The sequence below is a fragment of the Silurus meridionalis genome, chromosome 3 (assembly GCF_014805685.1).
Source record: "Silurus meridionalis isolate SWU-2019-XX chromosome 3, ASM1480568v1, whole genome shotgun sequence".
NCBI classification, from domain to species: Eukaryota; Metazoa; Chordata; class Actinopteri; order Siluriformes; family Siluridae; genus Silurus; species Silurus meridionalis.
In genome coordinates, this window is record NC_060886.1 from 7,157,016 (window position 1) to 7,172,202 (window position 15,187).

The following is a 15,187-nucleotide window of genomic DNA, read 5'->3' on the forward strand; positions in this document are numbered from 1 at the left end:
CGTTTGCTGTTTTCCTTCTTATTTCTCTGTTGTACAGACAATCGGTCAACAGCAGCAGATTTTAGATGCTCGGTATTTTAGATGAATTTCTGCAAAGAAGGAATTGGTCTTTCTTAGAATATGTTTAGCCATGCAGGCCAACACAAGATCTACATTTTTGTGCTTCAGTGCAAGCATTTGCACCACAAAGTTAAACCAATTACACTGGTTTTGCAATAGAGAAAACTCTCTGCAACTGATTCTGAACAACTTGTTTTCAACTTCTCCACCTTCTTCCACACCACCCCCACTGCTACTCTCCCTCCACTGGCTTCCTCCAGCTGAATAAAACACCAATGCCTGCAAAGCCATAAACAGACAAGAATTAATCGACCTCACAGCACTTATCTCACTCTATACTGCACCATGCTCCTTTTGACCCTCTCTCAGACTACAGAAAGGCATGCTTCAAGACTCTTTGGGCATTTAAGTGGTAACACAAACTTCTAGTTAATGTCTAACCAGCTGAGTCACTATCAGTACTTTCATTACAGTACTCTCTTGTTTTTCTTCTTTTATATGACTGGTGAGACCTGCGATGTTGTATGGATTAGAGACAGTGGCATTGAGTAAAAGACAGGAGGCGGAGCTGGAGGTAGCAGAGCTGAAGATGTTGAGGTTTTCATTGGGAGTGACGACGATTGACAGTATCAGAAACGAGTTTATTAGAGGGACAGCGCATGTAGGACATTTTGGAGACAAGGTGAGGGAGGTGAGACTAAGATGGTTTGGACATGTGTAGAGGAGGGACATGGGGTATATCGGTAGGAGAATGCTGAGGATGGAGCCACCAGGAAGGAGGAAAAGAGGAAGACCAAGGTGGAGGTTTATGGATGTGGTGAGGGAAGACGTGCAGGTAGTTGGTTTGAAAGAAGCAGATGTAGAGGACAGGGGGGTATGGATAGCTGCAGATGCCCTCACCCAAAGCATCATACAAAAGTAAATTTCCTATTTATAAATACATTTTGATACTGGGTGTTTGGGTATAATATAAAGACTGCTAGTGACTCAGCTGTTCTGACATCCACCTAGATGCTAAAACAGAGAAGAGTCTGGAAGCATGTCCTAATTATACCCTGAGAGACTGTGGGACCAGTCAAGCGGTGGTTGAGGATTGGTAGGAACGTGATGTGTGGAGTGAGATAACTGCTGTAAGGTAAAAGGGTTCTGGTCTGTTTTTGCTTTGTAGATTTTGTAAATCTGATGTGGGAAGCTACAGGAACCGGGGTGGGAGAGTAATAGTGTAGTGGTGTCTGAGAAATTAAAAGACAAATGGTTGCAGTGGTGAAATGCTTTTCAGAGGCAGATGTCTCGTCAGGAGATAGATGCAGTCGAGATGACGAGGGACCTCAGCAGTCTTTTTTGGATAGAAATGTACGAATTCTTATTTATTTAATAAGAAATCAAGCTTAAAATGAGTAATAATGTTCAAGATGAATTTAGTGATCTCATACAGCATATGCTTCATTATTTGATTATCTTGCATGCAGCAGAAATGCAGCAGTTTTGCACCTTCCTTAACAAAATACCCGAAAAGCCTTTTCCAAAATATCACTCATTGTACTCCTCACACACACACACACACACACACACACACACACACACACACAAACACACACACGCACAGATTGCTTCAGCCCTTAAAGGACTGAGTTTTTTCCAAAGATTTCTGTCAGTTTACTGTGGTTTGTGAGCGCGTACCCACAATCAGAAACAGATGCTAAAATGTGTCAGAGACGTGGGATCAGATTTGAGGTGTGCAGTGAAGCCCAAAACCAGTAATTTCTTGATGATCATATATTGTGCATTGGTTTTTTTTTTTTTTTTTAAGTATGTCTTCATTTTTCAAGTCAGAAAGTTTCCCTGAAATGTTGTTCTCATTTTTCACCCTCAAAAAAAAAAAAAAAAAAGGAAGTTACTCAATGTTCCATGAATATCTTTTATATAGGCAGCATTTTTTTTTAGCATTGAGGTTAGATTTCTCTAAAATAAGCGTTTCTGATGAATAAAAACCTGTGTTTACCAGATAACTCAATAATCTTCGAAATTCCTCACGTTTGTTTTAAACATTTCATTGACCTCAAAGTCGTGATCATTAGTCAGCAGTTATTTATAACTTCTCTGGCACTCAAAAAAATCAGCTTGTTGCAGTTCAGTTCTCGGTGTGAACTACGGTTTCTTCACAGATATATTCCCAGAACTGCTAATTACGCTTTGCACGCAAACGCCTGCAGGAAGTGAAGGAACGCCAACAGTCTCATACAAAGAACAAGCTTTTCATTTTTCCATTTAATAACACTTATATTTCTAAACAAACTATGTGTTTACAGGACAACAGGACTTGGGCGAGAAATGACGTTTCTCCACAGGTTAGCTCCAAGGATCAAGAAGATATTCTGGAAGTAGACACATAACTCTCAGAGAAAAATGATCTGCTCTGTAAGGTTCAACAAAACCTCGAGACTCCAACAAAGTAACTGGTGCAATATTGATGGGAATTTCATCCAGAAGATGGAGGACCTACAAATACTGAAGTAATACTTGGTATGCAGTGTATTTTGGGAAGGTGGTAGCTCAGTGGTTAAGGCATTGGAATCTGCCAGTCATAAGATTGGGCCCATGAGCAAGGCCCTTAACCATCAACTGTTCTGTTGTAAGTCGCTCTGAATGAGGGCGTTTGCCAAATGCCATGAATGTAAATGTTCTGTCGGGACCATTTGGTTCGGCAACCAAATCAGAGATTGGAAGTATATAGAGGATGGACTGCTGAGGAGATTATTACTGCTCCTCTGCTGACTTTTCGTGATCTGTACACCCCAATGAAGGTCCCATTTATTTTCCACAAAGGGCCACTGTGGGTGCAGGTTTGAAGGGTTAAGGGTCTTTCTTAAGGGCCCAGCAGTGGCAGCTGTAAGGTGCTAAAATCAGAAGTCCAACATCTAAACCATAAATATAGCACTTCCCTCAGTGCACATACATGGAAATAAATCCCACTCTGATTCAGATTCTGATAAGAAGAATTCAGAAGAACGAGCACACTGTGTATGGACTAAATTGAGCACGTTCTTCTGGAAGGATGACGAAATGCAGAATGATTGCTCTGTACATAGTTCTACATTCGTTCAGCATGTCAGTGTCCTTAACTGCAGATGACCGCTGAATGTGTGCCTGTGTGTGTGTGTGTGTGTGTGTGTGTGTGTGTGTGTGTGTGTGTGTGTGTGTGTGTGCGTATATGCAGGTGTGTTATAACAGATGTTGAAATATGCATCAATGCTGCACTGTTTCTCCTCCTGCCAGAAAAATAAACAACTTTACCCTGAGACAAGGGCTGAGCCAAAAGTACTTAGAGATGTAGTGTCCCATCGCCCCAGGTTGTCTCTTTAGATTTCATTGAAACACAGTTGTTAACTATAAGACAAATATTATGTAACATCCTTCTCCTATAAAAAAACAGTGAAAATGTAGTCACAAAGTCCTTTTGCTTTGCCGATGGATTTCCTTGAATATATATATATATATATATATATGTGTGTGTGTGTGTGTGTGTGTGTGTGTGTGTGTGTGTGTGTGTGTGTTTGCTTGTGATGCATTTATGTACTTTCAGGCGACTATTTAAACACAAAACATACCAGTGTGCTTCACGATTCATATACATCTTATAAATAAGGCTACACACTGTTACAAGGACCCACGTTAGCTTCTAAACATTACTTTCAAGCAATAACACCAACTGCCCCCGAGCTAGAAATCGGGTTTATTTAATTGAATGTCTTTGTGTCCAGTCCTCTCCTGCTGACTGAGAAGCTCTGTCTGTTTGCTATCAATCTGTCTGAGCTCCCTCCTGTCTGAGACTCATTGACGGTTTAGCTGAAAACATGCTTTCAGGGAAAATCCTCTACGGATTGTGAGTAGCACCTGGCCGTGAACCTTTGTGTATTGTGTATTGTTGAGGAATTAGCTGGTTGGATAAACAGGAAGCGGTGGTGAGGGGAAGGTGGGGGTCCTGCAGATTCACAGTGAGGCTGTTTATTTAAGACTAATTCTGGTGTCTGCTTGGGTTTGCTGAGAAGTACGGTCGGCGTCCAATTCGTTTACTCAGACATTACTCGGGTTAATCGATTAGCAATTAAATAGTAGACAATTCGATAGTTTTAGGGCCACCAGGACAAACATTTTTCACTGTGACATTTTCATACAGATGTTCTTATCCAGAGCGACTTACATTTATCTCGTTCATACAATTGAGCAGCGTTTGGGTTAAGGGTGTGACTGGGATTTGAAATCATGACCTTCACACATCCAGAAAAGCAAGCTTTAACCACTAAGCTAGCACCTCCCCTGCAAACTGTCATCCGTGCTAAAAATGATCTCCCATCTGGTATCTGGTCATCACTGGTCCAGAGGACACCAGGTCTATGTGCTTACTGCTCTTCATGATGCTGAATCAAAACAGACTTTTGGGTTTTTGTTCAGTTTCAGTGAGCATGCATCCACCCAATCCTCCTCAAGGTTCGACATGTTGTGCATTCTGAGATGCTTTTCAGCTCAACGTAGTGGTAAAGAGTGATGAGTTTAATTCCCATATGCAGCACGACAGCTCAGCTATTCTGTACAAAACTCTAGCAAGTTTCATGAAATTTCCAGGAGATCAGCAGCTTCTGGAAATCTCAAAAGACCTATCGAAAGTCAAAGTCGGCGAGTACACATGTAATATGCTTACATATTTATATTTATAGTAGACTGTTTATTTAGCTTGCTAATTCTTAAATGCTATAATCCTGTAACCTTCACTTCTGCACATTCCTTTTCAATGCCATAGCCTAAGAACCATTTCTGTACTTCTTAAAGATGTCCACACGTCTCTGCACTGCTATAGCCTTTATATTTATTCACTGTAAATATGCTACATATTTATCTGCACTTTTGCACGATTGCTACATTTTGCACTTCTGGTAGATGCCAAACTGCATTTTGTTGCTGTGCATTTTGTATCTGTCTGTCTGTCTGTCTGTCTGTCTGTCTGTCTGTCTGTCTGTCTGTCTGTCTGTCTGTCTACACATGCTGGTGTATTGTGCGGTTGTGAGATGGATGGTGATTTATAGAATAACACAAATGAGCGTTGGTACGTGGTTGCGATATCGACTGTCAAAAACAGTGTACTTAGCTTAACGACGATGCAATTTCTGATAACTCACGTGTCCTGGTTAATTAACTACAATTTTCAAACATGAGTCTCTTTGTAGTAATGTGGTCTTTCACTATTCAGCATTCTGATTACAGAATCCCTCTATTTATTCTCCGAAAACAGTGTGTCTACAAGGCAATCTGAGGCTTGCTGTTTATGATAAATTTTACAACTCCATAAACATGACTCTGAAAGCTAAAGGAGCTTTACAGCCTTTTTAAAGTGACATGCATCTGTCAGAGGAAAATAATTAGGTTTGGTCAAAAGCACTCAAGGATGAGGGAGTGAAACTAATAAAAAAAAAAAAAAAAAAAAAAAAAGATGAGTAGAAAGCTGCCCGGGCATTTTCCTTCCCTGGGCTTCACCTCTTTCCTGGCTCCTTTTATGTGAACTGCTCATTTTCCACTCCCGGCAGCAAATCCACAGTCCAAATGAAATGATTTGTAACTGAAGAACTTGTAAACCTGGTATTCGTTTGATGCGATTTGAACGAGTGCAAATTGCAGTATAAATGTCATGAGATGCGTGTGAAATGACGTGAGCGGTTTAAAAGCGTAACGCATCGGGTTTTCTGGTGAGAAGAGTTCCGTCCTCCTGCAAAACAGACAGATGTTACCAGGTGCTACAAATCCACTGATGCCACATCTCTCAGCTTTCCGATTATTCCGAATAATAAACGCTGAGGAATCTCTCGGAATCGTCCATTACCAGGCAACCACACACACACACACACACACACACAGGTCATATTTTTGACTCACACACTCCATATACTCAACCTAATGCCTTTCCAATGCTCTCTACTGGACTATATGAGTGTGTTACTTTCCCTATTAGCCTGAACCCAAGTGTACAGAGCCTCTGGATTCTAAACAGCCACTGCAGTACAGGTTTTCACACGTGTGTTTTTATACGTGTGAATCAATATGTGCGTGTGTCATACAAGTTCATCTCATTCTGACTAAGCAGTACGTACCTTTCAGCACCGAGGCCGTGGGCCAGGACACTAAAAGAGAAGGGTTTTTGATGTGTTGCCATACTGCACTCAAGCCCATCTCCTTTTTTTTTCTTCTTCCACATCTGGGAGAGCTCTGGAAACCCATTTCTATCTTCTCTGCAGAGATGGAAAGAGAGAATAAGATTCCTGGCACCTCAGAGAAAGGATTATGTGCTCACTTTAGTTAAGAACACCCAGACTGAGTTGCGCTTTTTTCTTTTCACATAAAAATATAAAGCTTTGAATCAAAGTGTGAAAATAAAAGATGCCAATTAAGAACCAAAAAATCGCCTCTGTTCTCTGCTGCCATCTAATGTCTGACGTCTGACTGGCACTTGAACTGATTGATCTTGAACTTTCATCACAATGCTCAATCAAATGATCACCAGAACCGATTCAAAGGGTAAATCCTGGTTCTGATCAGAAGGCTTACATACTATACGGATAAACATGTTCGGCAGGTGGACACCAGATATCACACTTACATATGGTTCTGCCCCAACCTTTGTTTGAGGGTTAGAATTTTTTTTCTATATTCCAAGTTTACCAGGAATAAATCTGGGAATGTTTACAAACAAAACATAAATATAAACATTTAGTTTGTCATAATCTGGGATGATCCGCTTTGGCGACCCCTACTGGGAGAAGAGGAAAGAAGACGAGTTTGTCATGATCTATCCATGCAAATTTATACAGATTTTTCATTTTAATTTTATGAAATTTTTGACTGATTTAATTCTTTGTATTATTTTGTTGCACAATAGCTTACACACAAACATAAATCTATGTAATATTTACGTAATTTACGTGAATACTCACCAAGATGGACATTTTTTTGACATTATTTTGTGTGGCGGCTACAAGACATTAGCTGTTTTATGTTTGGTGCATGTGGGGGCGTGGCCTTAGCAGCCCTGCAGTAAGTGTGTGCATGTGATTAATGAATGTGCATCAACTGAAAATGTATTAAATTTGGTTGTTTAACCAAAACCTTTTCCTCCAGCTACATTCAACTTCTCTGTTATAGGCTCACCTAGAAATGTTGTAAATTCCCAGTTTATACCCATTAATTCCCATGGAAAGTTTTCCCAGTGACCGAGCGCTGACCTCAACCCCACTGATTATTGGCATGATGTTGACCGAGCATAATGCTTCCACACCAGACCATAAAATTCTTTGTGCTTTCTGAACATCTCATTTCACATTCAGTTTACTGTTATAATAACCTCCACTCTTCTGGGAAGATGTTCCACTAGATTTGATGATCTGTGCCCATTCAAACACAATATCTTTAGTAGTGATGTGTGGTGAGGAGGTCTGGGGTGCAGTCAGTGTTCCAATTCATCCCAGATCTGTTCAGTAGGGTTGAGGTCAGAGCTCTAACGCTGGCCAATCATGAACTTCCACTCGAACCTATGTAAACCATATCTTCATGTTCACATGAGTATTTTCATGCTGGTAGTTTAAGTGAAGAGTTAATTGAATGCTATTGCATCATATTCATTTTTGTGCCTCCAACTTTGTGGTAGCAGATAGTAGATATTTTGTGGTAGAAAAAGTCAGGCGTCCCAAAACTTTTATCCATATTGTGTGTATATACACCAACATTTTAGAAATATAGTTTAATTACTCTTTATTATCATTTTATTAAATTCTTTATTTTATATGGTATTTTACATTCAGGATGTATATTAATTGTATTGTACTGATATTGTAAGGAAACAGAAGATGAGATTTAAGCTGAATTGTACTCATAAGGAAATTCCAGTGTTACCCTGCCCCCTTGTGGTGGTTAAAAATAATGCCATGTGTCATTCTGGTGGAAAAAAAAAAAGATCCGCATTCCCAGGGAACAAGAACAGTTATACTGCGGTGGACCCACTGTCAGGTTTTCACCACTGTGTCAATCAGTCATGTGCTTTTACATGACTGTAAATATATTATACGCAATATGGTTGATGTTCCTTGGTGGTCTCATGCTCTTACTGCTGTGGCCCAGGCTTGATTCCTGGGCAGGGAACCAACACATCCACTTGGGGGTTGCATAAACCAATGTGCATAAATCTCTGTTTAATTTTCTTGATAAAAGATACTCTAAATGACTGAAATCATATCCATATGATCAACATTTCAGATGGAAATGGGTCAAGTAGGACACCACTGAAGGCCTCGATGTGAAATGCACAGCCTGCTACTGATGTACTGTTTCACATCAAAAGTGCAACAAAGAGAAAAAAAGGAGGATAAAACTGGAATTTTAGACCTCTGGGGAGAAACAACACACTACTGAGATAAAAAATTAAAGCGATATGCGACTGATTATTGATTTTCAGCATTTCAGTTGATCAGAATGTGTCTGTCTGTCCAGGACGTCTTATTTACCTAAAGGATCTGATGACTGTATGAACATATTCTGTTCGGTGTGTGTCAATGGATACCAGAAGGAATATACAAACTTAGAGCTTTTCTCCACTTTGAGTTACCTAGGAGACCAGTTTCATCCACTCAACATGATGCTGGAGATGTGCAGTGTGATTAATGCACTAAAAGTACTGCCAGTCAACGTGGCAAAATAGAAACATCTCACGTCGAAGGTTGCTTGGGTTTGACAAACGGGGTCATTAAGGTTATGAATTATCAGCAGAAAGAACTGATCAAACGAAGGGGAGAACTAGAACCAAAAATCTGTTTCTAATATAGGTTCTGCTCCTGCACAAAAATCATGGAAATGCTTTTTGACAACATCATAAAAGTGCTGCTTTTTAAATACCTGCTTGCTCTCGTTTACTACCAAGTGGTGAAATTTGACCAAACCTGAACTGCCTTCCAAACTACATTACTACCAAATTTTCTGGTAGTACACATTACCAAATGTCTACAAAGATTTATATGTACTTTCTGAACACCCCATTCCACATTCAGTTCCCATTTGCTGTATGAAAAACCTCTACGCTTCTGGGAAGATGTTCCACTCGATTTTTGGAGTGTGTTTGTGGAGGTTTGTGCTGATTCAGCTACAAGTTGTTATAAAGTCAGATACTGATGAAAGTGACGTGAGTCTCCTAGTTCAACTTCCACCCCATCCAAGTACATCCTATACAGTTGTGTGCTTTCAACGCTGTGGTAACAGTTCGGGGACAAAGTACATATGACTGGAAAAGTCAGGTGTCCCGATTTCCATTTAAAGTAGCATCTAGTGGAACATCTCACCAGAAGAGTGGAGGTTACTATAACAGCAAATGGGACTAAATGTGGAATGGGATGTTCAAAAAAAGCACAACACGGTCAGGTGTTTACAAAGTTTTGTCCAAACTATCAGGACTGGCAGATTAAAGAGTGTTGAAAATAAAAGGCAGTGAAAGTTGTGTGAAAGCAGGAGTGAGTTACAACAGAAAGAAACAGAAAATTGTACATTTGGGAATGTGATTAAATATTATTGAGTGAATAAATATGGATTTCAGGGTTGCAACACTTATCTAAATTGTGTTAATAAATTAATAATAATAACAAATATAATATGGCGCTCTTTGTACAGCTTGCCGCCTCATGTGAAAAATGTCAGTGATTCGCCTCTAGAGGTCGCTCTTGTAATGAAAGCGGAGCGGAAGCCGGAAAAACGATCGATATTGATTTATGCCGATAGTTGATAGTTCCAAAAACACACAATGCAACTCCTTCTGACCTTTTCTATACTTCTCTATCAACATTCTCATCTTGATGATCAGTGGAGAATGGTCACTCTGTGCTTTCCTGAAGTCAACAACCATCTCTTCTGTTTTGTCAACATTCAGAAACAGGTTGTTCGCTCCAGACCAGGCTGTTATCCGTTGCACCTTCTCTCTGTATGATGACTCATTGTTCTAGCTGATGAGACCCACCATGGTCATGTCATCAGCGAACTTGGCGATATGATTCGAGCTGTGCATTGCTACACAGTTGTAGGTCAGCAGAGTGAACAGCAATGGACTGAGCACACAGCCCTGAGGTACCCAGTGCTCAGTGTGGGGGTGCTGGAGATCCTGTTTCCTAAGGTCTCCCAGTCAGTGAGTCCAGAATCCAGTTACAGAGGGAGGTGTTCAGGCCCAGTAGGCTGAACTTCTCAATCAGGTGCTGAGGGATGATTGTGTTGAATGCTGAGCTGAAGTCTATGAACAACATTCGTACATATTAGTCTTTGTTGTTCAGGTGGGTGAGGGCCAGATGAAGGGTCGTGGAGATGGCATCATCCGTGGAGCTGTTTGGACGATACGTGAACTGCATGGGGTCCAGTGAGGGGTAGCTGAGTCTTGATGTGCCTCATGACAAGCCTCTCGAAGCACTTCACCATGACGGGTGTGAGTGCAACAGAATGATCGTCATTGAGGCAGGAGACAGTAGACTTCTTCAGCACGGGAACGATGGTCATCATCTTGATGTACGTAGGAGCAATGGCACTGCTCAGGGAGATGTTGAAGATGTTGGTGAAGACATCCGCTAACTGTTCTGCACATTCCCTGAGCACTGTGCCAGGAATGTTGTCTGGTCTAGCAGACTTTCGTGGATTAAATCTGCACAGAGTTTTTCTCACTTCAGCTGTGGTTAGACAGAGAACCTGGTCACTGGGAGGAGGGGTGGTCTTCCTCGCTGCCATGTTGTTCTGCACCTTGAACCGAGCGTAGAAGTCGTTCAGCGCACCTGGGAGGAGGGGTCACAGTCACAAGCAGGTGATATTGTCTTGTAGTTTGTGATCGCCTGGATGCCCTGCCACATGCGCCGGGTGTCTCCTCTGTCCTCGAAGTGGCCGTGGATTCTCTTGGCGTGTGCGCGTTTCCCCTCTCTTTGTCTTCCTTTCTATTTCCAGACATCACACCAAGTACATTTCTAGCTGTCTCCCTCATCACTCCTGCAGTAGTTTCCCAATCATCCAGCACCTCTTCACTTCCATTCATTCATCAAGCCCCTGTCTGACCTCTTCCCTGAACCTCACACTACACTCTTCCTTCTTCCGTTTCCACCATCTTATTCTTCTTTCAGTCCTCACTCTCCTCTTATTCAGCTCCAAAACCATCCTACAGACCACCATTCGATGCTGTCTACCTACACTGTCCCCTGCCAACACCTTACGGTCTCCAATTTCCTTCAGGTTGCATCTCCTACATAGAACACAATCCACCTGTGTGCACCTTCCTTCACCCTTATACATCACCCTATGATCCTCCTTCTTCTTAAAATAAGTGTTCACCACTGCCATTTCCATCCTTTTAGCAAAATCTACCACCATCTGCCCTTCCACATTCCTCTCCTTAAAACCATACCTACCCATCATCTCCTCATCACTTCTGTTCCCTTCACCTACATGCCCATTAAAGTCTGCCCCAAACACCAATCTTTCATTCCCTGTTACACCTTCTACCACTTTATCTAACTTACTCCAGAGTTTTTACTTCTCCTTCCTTCATAACACAACCCTCCCCATTTATCCGGGATTGGGACCAGCACTAAGAGTGCACTGGCTTGTGCAACCCTAATGGCTGGGTTTGACTTCCTCATACAATAAAATGTATTAATATTTAATTATTTAAATAAAAAAAAATTATAGCTTCTTACCTGGACTAGAATGGTACATGTTTGCAGTCTCTGCTCATACATTAGCATTAAAAAAATGAATATGCTAAAAAACAGAACTGGGCTGAGATTAATGAACCTCAAATGCTCTCAAATGAAAAAAATAAAATCACAGAACATCTATTTGTAAAAAAACAAAAAACAAAAAATAAACCCTTTATTCTACACCATGTATCCAAGCAAAACAGTAGTACATGACTATGAGAAGACGTTACTTATTTTCCTGACTACAGAACGGCCAATCCCAACACTACAGGACACACGTTATCGCTTTACAGTCCAGTAATCTGTGATCAAGAAGAGAAATCTGGATACTGTTGATAAAGTAATAAGCAAAATGAAATAACCAATCTGCATAAATCATGACAGGGCTTTAGTAGAAAAAAATTATATCATTACTGAAAGCAGCATTAAATAAAACCGTTTTTATAAGAACATGCTCGCACACTCAAACACAACAGGGATAAAACTGAAAAACCTGTCTGGATTTATCACTTCTGCCATTTTTGCCTTGACAAAAATAAATCATGTGCATGCTGTATACGGGACATTTTTTCAATACAAACACACACACACACTCAGAGTCCGAAACATTGCCTTGGTTTCCGAACCATTATACTGGTGGTTAAACTGTGGAAGATTGTCATGACGTGACGTCGCGTCTCACACTCTGAGGTAAAAATACTTCCGCACACTTTCTCCGATGCCGTTTATCTCAACAGAAGTCTTTTAGCATCCTAGGAGTGTATAAAGTTCATCCCATGCTGCCAGAGAATTAGTAGATGTAGGAGCTTTTATAGCTCATCCTGAGGAGAGGAAGAAAAAACAAAGACAAGATTAATCTCAAGATTCATAGGATATGTTTCAGCTCTACTGTGACCCATAATAAAGCATTATATGACTCTTTAAATGTGATTTATGAAACTGTTGGGCACTAGGGGGCGGTACTCATACGAAGGAAATATATATACAGTGAGGAAAATAAGTATTTGAACACCCTGCTATTTTGCAAGTTCTCCCACTTAGAAATCATGGAGGGGTCTGAAATTGTCATCGTAGGTGCATGTCCACTGTGAGAGACATAATCTAAAAAAAAAATCCAGAAATCACAATGTATGATTTTTTACTCTATTTATTTGTATGATACAGCTGCAAATAAGTATTTGAACACCTGTCTATCAGCTAGAATTCTGACCCTCAAAGACCTGTTAGTCTGCCTTTAAAATGTCCACCTCCACTACATTTATTATCCTAAAATTAGATGCACCTGTTTGAGGTCGTTAGCTGCATAAAGACACCTGTCCACCCCATACAATCAGTAAGAATCCAACTACTAACATGGCCAAGACCAAAGAGCTGTCCAAAGACACTAGAGACAAAATTGTACACCTCCACAAGGCTGGAAAGGGCTATGGGAAATTGCCAAGCAGCTTGGTGAAAAAGGTCCACTGTTGGAGCAATCATTAGAAAATGGAAGAAGCTAAACATGACTGTCAATCTCCCTCGGACTGGGGCTCCATGCAAGATCTCACCTCATGGGGTCTCAATGATCCTAAGAAAGGTGAGAAATCAGCCCAGAACTACACGGGAGGAGCTGGTCAATGACCTAAAAAAAAGCTGGGACCACCGTTTCCAAGGTTACTGTTGGTAATACACTAAGAGGTCATGGTTTGAAATCATGCATGGCACGGAAGGTTCCCCTGCTTAAACCAGCACATGTCCAGGCACGTCTTAAGTTTGCCAATGACCATTTGGATGATCCAGAGGAGTCATGGGAGAAAGTCATGTGGTCAGATGAGACCAAAATAGAACTTTTGGGTCATAATTCCACTAAACATGTTTGGAGGAAGAAGAATGATGAGTACCATCCCTACTGTAAAGCATGGGGGTGGTAGCATCATGCTTTGGGGTGTTTTTCTGCACATGGGACAGGGCGACTGCACTGTATTAAGGAGAGGATGACCGGGGCCATGTATTGCGAGATTTTGCGGAACAACCTCCTTCCCTCAGTTAGAGCATTGAAGATGGGTCGAGGCTGGGTCTTCCAACATGACAATGACCAAGCACACAGCCAGGATAACCAAGGAGTGGCTCTGTAAGAAGCATATCAAGGTTCTGGCGTGGCCTAGCCAGTCTCCAGACCTAAACCCAATAGAGAATCTTTGGAGGGAGCTCAAACTCCGTGTTTCTCAGCGACAGGCCAGAAACCTGACTGATCTAGAGAAGATCTGTGTGGAGGAGTGGGTCAAAATCCCTCCTGCAGTGTGTGCAAACCTGGTGAAAAACTACAGGAAACGTTTGACCTCTGTAATTGCAAACAAAGGCTACTGTACCAAATATTAACATTGACTTTCTCAGGTGTTCAAATACTTATTTGCAGCTGTATCATACAAATAAATAGTTAAGAAATTATACATTGTGATTTCTGGATTTTTTTTTTTAGATTATGTCTCTCACAGTGGACATGCACCTACGATGACAATTTCAGACCCCTCCATGATTTCTAAGTGGGAGAACTTGCAAAATAGCAGGGTGTTCAAATACTTATTTTCCTCACTGTACATATACACATTTTATTTATACAGTATCTCACAAAAGTGAGTACACCCCTCACATAGATAGTCAATACAAAATACACAATTATGTGGTTTTGCAGGGTTACAATGTCGTACAGCTGTTTTCTTAGACCTTACTCACTTAGGGTGTACTCACTTTTGTACATCTATCTATATGCATGTATTAACCTCTGTAACAGAATGTGAGTAAATGAACACACTGATCTGTTTTGTACCTTAAATTCGGGTTTCTTGCGCTTGCTGAGCTGCTGGAGTCTCTGCTGGATGATATCAGAAATGACGTTGGAGTTCTGGCTGTTGATATATTCTCCTCCCTGGTGTAGCTGAGAGGGAGAGATGGGCATGAGCAAGAGTGGAAGCGATGCAGGCTTGTGATATGAGTGTATGTGTAAGACATGCAAATGCAATAAACTCTGTAAGAGGAAGGGCAGGGGGGGTTGCCCAGGCTTACCCGTGTAGTGCCCAGGTAGGGGTAAAAGCGGACGGTGGGGTAGGACTTGATGCCTGCGCGCTGACACATGTTATAGTGTGCCTGGCAGTCAACCTTCCCTGCCCTTACTGTGCCCTTCAGCATCTGTTGATGATACGCCACATGTGTATTAGGCATATAAAAAAAACAAAAACAAAAAAACAGTGTATCAGATTTAAGTTGGCATTTCTATCATTTTTTAAATATTTGCATCAGTAGATAATATTAGTAGATGCACTCTACTTATTATTGAGGAATTGACTAATATTTGATATGTAGATCGATTTCTTCTCGCTAAACAGTTTCTCGAGCTGTGA

At 41.0% G+C, this 15,187-nt stretch overlaps 1 protein-coding gene across 2 annotated transcripts in view; it reads right to left on the reverse strand.

Annotated features, from left to right (window-relative positions):
• Positions 1-11,948: 11,948 nt before the first annotated feature.
• Positions 11,949-15,187, reverse strand: part of dnajc10 (DnaJ (Hsp40) homolog, subfamily C, member 10) — a 37,269-nt gene continuing 34,030 nt past the window's right edge. For both annotated transcript variants that reach the window (XM_046845819.1, XM_046845820.1), the window contains 3 exons: positions 14,853-14,975; positions 14,617-14,724; positions 11,949-12,631 (listed from right to left, as the gene is read on the reverse strand). In XM_046845819.1, the coding sequence (XP_046701775.1) occupies positions 12,620-12,631; positions 14,617-14,724; positions 14,853-14,975 (243 nt within the window). In that variant the 3' untranslated portion in view covers positions 11,949-12,619. The remainder of the gene's footprint in view (positions 12,632-14,616; positions 14,725-14,852; positions 14,976-15,187) is intronic.